The sequence below is a fragment of the Anastrepha ludens genome, chromosome 5, assembly GCF_028408465.1.
Source record: "Anastrepha ludens isolate Willacy chromosome 5, idAnaLude1.1, whole genome shotgun sequence".
In the NCBI taxonomy this organism is placed as follows: domain Eukaryota; kingdom Metazoa; phylum Arthropoda; class Insecta; order Diptera; family Tephritidae; genus Anastrepha; species Anastrepha ludens.
In genome coordinates, this window is record NC_071501.1 from 60,428,834 (window position 1) to 60,434,833 (window position 6,000).

The following is a 6,000-nucleotide window of genomic DNA, read 5'->3' on the forward strand; positions in this document are numbered from 1 at the left end:
CTTAATTGTACATTAAATTTAGAGAAGAGTAACATGACCGTGTTTATCATTGCAAACATTTGTTAGATTAGTTGTTTCATCATGTTTTTCAACTCTGAAATTTCGTTTTCTGCTGTTGTAGTTGTTCCAATAAGTTAAACATCGTTTTTAGAGTTTATAGTTGTTACTTGGGCATATGACAAATGTGTTGCTGTAGTACTGTAGGCCTCTTCTATTCGCCACTTCTTTGCTCACTATCCCTCTACTCGACTAACTTGAGGAAAAATTTGTATTTCAAAGCAACAACAAAGTTATCGACCAAGATTCGCCGCTAGCGATTGTGGTTATACCTCATAAAACTGGTATAACTCATTATTTTACAAACACTTATATTTTTAGATTGCTCTATACCAGCATTGCCAAGATATGCTCGTTTATCTTCAGTTGATTCATCTATTCGCCACTTGCATAACGTTTGGCGAAAAGAAGAGCCCCATGTTTTGTTGTCACACAGTCTAGTGCATTTCGGGATGCAACTTTTCCTTCTGTGTTTGTTATTGTGGTGGGATTCTTTTATCTAAGACTTCATTTCTAAATATAAGCAATTTGCTTTGCTAAATTCAATTCCTAAAATCGTTTAATCACTACCATAAAGGTAACCCATAACTTAAGACACTTGAGTAAACAGTCTTTGATGGAGTGGAGGTCCGGATGCAATTCTCATACTACATAACAAAAATACCTCCTTGATTTTGTCGGATTACTGTAGGGCGGGTCGATTTAAAAATCGCTCATTGCTCTGTGAAAATCGTATTCTAGGGATCAAAATAAGAAACTTTGCCGAGGGAACCGTACTCGTACCTCTAAAACGAATTCTAATGACCCCCAATTTGGGTCGAACGAAAAATCCCACTTTGACCCATTTAGAGTGCTCCAATCGAGTCCAAATGTATGATCGACCCCCACAAACTTTGGACGGCCGATCCACCCATGCCAGTGGCACACCCCCTGGAACTCCCCTGGGGGGTTCCCCATACAATCATTTCAAAATATCACCATTTTTGGCCTTTACATGAGAAAATAACCTAAAAAGTTCGACCCAAATTGGGGGGCATCAGAATTCGTTTTAGAGGTATGGTTCCTTCGGCAAAGTTTCTTATTTTGATCCCTAGAATATGATTTTCACAGAGCAATGGACGATTTTTTTGCCTCCTAACTAAAGACACTGATTTTCAAAGAGCAATGGGCGATTTTTTTGCTTCCACACAAATCGACCCGGCCTAATATATATATATAATTGGCGTTTACACTCTTTTTGGGTGTTTCGCCCAGCTCCTCCTATTTCTAATGTGCGTCTCCGCAAATGGAGGTACCCACAGTTTCAAGCCGGCTCCGAACGGCAGATATATTTTTATGAGGAGCTTTTGCATGGCAGAAATACACTCGGAGGTTTGCCATTACTGCCTTAATATTTATTGCAGTATTTGTAAGAGTAAAACTGTGTTCCGAAGTTTTTGTAATTTACCTTTATAACACAGTAAAAAAGGACTTAAGAGTTGCACCATCCATAAATAAATCCTGATTAATTCATTAAATACAAACTTGCAGGTGCGATCGTAGTGGAACCAGAGGGATTGAGCTACGACTGTCCCAAACATAGAGTGGAATAAAATAAAATGTTTGTTACAATAGCAAATGCAACCCTTTTACGTAGTTGTAATTTTTTGCAGTGATATTGGCAAAGACTTCGCATTAGTGATTTATTAATCCTTTCCATCGGGATGAGACATATGTATGTATGTATATGACTTAAAGTTCAAGCACACTTAAAACTTACAAATTTTATTTATACTCGTATATTACTTAAATAACTTTTACCAATCAAAAAATTCAGTTCAGCATTACTATTCGAAAGTTGGGTCGGATTATATATGTTAAGGCTCTTATAAATAAAAAATCATTCCAAAATAAAATATAGTCCGTGGTTTTTACAAATTATAAACTTTGGTGCATATAATGAAATATAATATATAAGGTTTTTTTTGTTTTTGTAGATACTATTCAGATTTTACTGCGTCTGCTGTACCGATGCAACAGTGCTGTACTCTAAATACAGGGTGTCCGGTGGCAAAATGAGGAATTAAAAAAGAATTTTTAATAATAAAAGTTTATTTCAATAACGATTAGAAAGAAGGCAACAGTCGATTTTATTTGTTTTTTATTATTTCGTGTAAACGTTGACCGAAACGTGCTTGCCCTCGACGAATTTCAAAAATATATGGTCCAAATATTTTTCTGCTTGACAATGCACACGAAACCGTCTGTTTAGAACTGTCAAGTTACTGTTGATGTTTTAATAGAGAGCTATGTATGTCCTTTAGATTCCCAATAATAGCAATTTGGCTTATCCACTCTTCCATTCAAATGAAAATGGGCTTTACCACTCCAGAAGATACCCGTAAGAAATTGTTTAAAGATGGTCTTGTATGCATTTTAACGCAAATTGTAATCGCTAGGCTTAGCCGGTTGCACGATTTGCTATCATCGCGCTCTTGCGCACACACTGACGAGGATTATCGTGCTAACTGGTACCGACGAGTTCAATATTTTCACCTGTTCTCGATCTACGACGAGCAGTTCACACGGATCATTGGCCTTGAAATATGCTTCAATTGCGAACGCACGTTGTTCACCTGTCCACTGTGACATCGTGACTAAATAATCTGCACGAATAACGAAACAGAAATCTTAAATATAAAACCTAATTATGCCAACGGATACCCTGTATTACTACATATTTTGTATTCTTTTAATGCATGTGTTTTATACATATGTAGATGAGGGTGCAGCCCTCCTCCATATTGGTACTGTTTTTGCATTGGAATTATAAAATTTATTATATTTTAAGACTTCCCCTAAAATATTTCGGAAATATAATATATAAATGTTTAAATAAAATTAGGTTTTTAAAATATTCTTTTCAAAAAATCACCGCAGAGTTAAATCTTAAACGATTAAACATTTTATCAACAGAACTAAAATAATGATGTTTGCGAAGAGAATATTTGGGTCGTGGATGGGTTAATTCTCGAAGAAATTAAAAGGGTGACTGATCAAAATTTATTAAGATATTCAAGTTTTTATTAAACCTATTTTCTAAAGAATGGAAAAATTACATAAAAAATCTGATTATTTTGATTGCGTTCACATAATTTTTTAACATTTTTATGCAGACTTTTTAAGCTTAAAGTCTTCTATTATCTGAGGATATTTTTTGGACAAATTTCTTAAACACTAATTTCACGTAAATCTTAATTACTTTTCGAAATGTTTAGCGCAAGTCTTGAAATTTAATAAATTTTATAAGTGCAATGCAAAAACCCCAATTTTTGTTGGCGAGACACCCTAGAGTACATTTATATTTATGTATATATTTGATTATTTGTATTTAATATAAAATTGTAAAAATTGTACTCACAGGTATGTACTCTGTCCCCCGTTACTACCGCTAATATTCGTAGTGCCCATTGGGGTGTTATCATAGTCCCCTTTTGTATAGATTTTACGTCCTAAGCTTTCTACTGTGCGTGCATAATCTCCACCGTTTGCTTCTTTTTTACTAGGTATAATAATTCCCAAATTGGCCAATCCAGCTAATGCATGACCATACTGTTGGCCATGTGCTTTTGTATGCTTAAGCCCTCTATATGGACCAGTGGGAATTCCATCTTGGCCATTGATTAGTTCAGGAACTGTTGCTGATGGCAAGCCACTATCACCTATTTTGACACCTCCTCGATCCGCTTCAAAATTTGCAGCGCTTCCTATAATGGTTTCACCAAAACTAGTACGAGTGGTTATGGCTTTGCTCGTGGTTCCGCCGCCACTCAAAATTGTGCTCAGCATGCTATTGTTCATATTCATTCCAGTAAGATCATGCCCATTTGTAGCCAGATTGCTATTAAATATACCACTATTTCCAACCATGTTTCCGTTTTTACTCCCACTCACGCTGATACCCAATAATTCAAGATCATTGCAATGGCTGAGCTGTAGATGTAACAGAGATAATCCTATAATACTGATGAGCCACAGCAGGTGCATTTTTATCGGATTTAAATTGGCAATCTGGTTTAGATGATTATATTTTATGTAAAGTTTCCCATGTATAAGAACACATCCAAAATTAAGATGGGTAGGAATATTTTTTTGGTAAGTCCTTCATGTGAGTATGTATGCAGTTTTAATTAAGTACGGACGATAGTTTTTAATAGATTTGTATCGCATCCTTGCTGTTGAGATTGCATACTGAAATGTATGTAGTATTTACGTAGGTATTGTACGTACGTATTGTGTAAATATTTATTCGTTCAAAAAAGTATACAATGCGTGACCGCATTTGTAGATATCCACACCCTGCACATAGGTAAAAGCATATTTCCACTTTTGAAATGTACATATGTATGTATGTACATATGTACTTACATATACTATATTAGCTTACCAATAAATTAAAGTCAATGAATTGATATCAGGAAATATTGCTAAAATTCTCATTCTCTATTTTCTGTTTTTAAATAGACATGTACATTAATATTTACTTATTCAAAGTATGTTTATATTAGTAGGTATTTTTTTCTTTAAATTACTCGAGCATAGTAGATCTCTTGTGCGAGTATTTAGAAAAAATTGTTGGTCGCTGTTATTCTACAACACATACATATGTACATGTACGCCTGTACTATGTCAGCGTCTATTTTATAAAGGGGTGCATCTGGATTATGCTTTGTGCAATCTACATATCCAAGCATCCATACATACATACATACGTGTATGTGAGTGTTAGATATGCACATATACATATGCACTATAAAAGCGCAAGCAGGTGCATATGCAGCAGATTACAGAACAAAACGAACCGACTCTTAACTTGGGGCGCTTAAAGGTCAATGTAAGCCGACGCAATTTGAAATCTCGTTCGCACGTGTGTATTATCGAGTAATAGTAAACTGATAAGCAGTACGCCATAACAACAACAAAGCTATTTTAACGTAAATAACTTTTTTAAACAAATTATTACATTCATTGAGTCAAATTACGGTACATACTACTAAAGTAAGTGGTCTGGCCTTTACGAGTACCATTGAAATCGGCGTTCATTTATCAAATAGTTCAGTAACAAAGTGTTCACAGTGTTTATTGCGTTTGTTTCTATGGCGACCAGTCTATTACAATCAATTCAGCGAATGGATCGCATTCACTGAATCTTGAGCCCGAACAGATATGCAGTATATATGTATTTTTAAGTTATTTGTTACGAACTAATTTAAAACACTTTTTCGTGTAATACTTCTGTACTATATACCGCAATTCCTATGACTATTTGAATATTACTATACACGAGCGTTAATTTCACGTGTCGTCCGATTTCCGGTGCAATCTGATTAAATAGAAATTATTCTAATCAAGCGTCAAAATACATGTTCTTTATCCGCACACACATTCGTCACCGAACTCGTTCGCATCTCAACTGCTGATGTTGCGTCTTACCTAACAAGCATACATCCAATCATAGCGCTGTTGGCTTTCTCGATTTAGTTTGGTTGTATCTTGTTGCTCAGCTGTTGCGTGTTGTTCCTTTATTCCAACCCTCACATTATAGATATTTGCATTTGCTGGCATGAGTACTAATTTGATATTCGTCTTCTGCGCAGTCGAGAGGTACGCACATTAACGTTTGCGCGCCATAAAAATTTTGTGTGTTGCTCATTTCTGCGTTCGCTCGGTCGTATATTTATTATGCTGCTACATATATACATATATATATATATATGTATGTATGTATGTATGTCGTGTTCGGTTTGACAGTCGTCGATATCCATTTGGTGAGATGTTTGTCGGCATAAAACAGTATTCTTTTTTCACCACACTGCTACATCAAACATTCTTGAACTTACACGTACATAACGTGGCAGAATGATAGAATACAAGATTGCGTCTTCACCAGGACAGTGAAGTCAG

The 6,000-nt window shown here is 35.4% G+C and overlaps 1 protein-coding gene across 1 annotated transcript in view; it reads right to left on the reverse strand.

The window, feature by feature from the left end:
• LOC128864234 (protein Wnt-4) overlaps positions 1-5,494 on the reverse strand; it is a 59,846-nt gene extending 54,352 nt beyond the window's left edge. The window contains exon 1 of the mRNA XM_054103798.1: positions 3,458-5,494. Within this exon, the coding sequence (XP_053959773.1) occupies positions 3,458-4,083 (626 nt within the window). The 5' untranslated portion in view covers positions 4,084-5,494. The remainder of the gene's footprint in view (positions 1-3,457) is intronic.
• Positions 5,495-6,000: the final 506 nt, after the last annotated feature.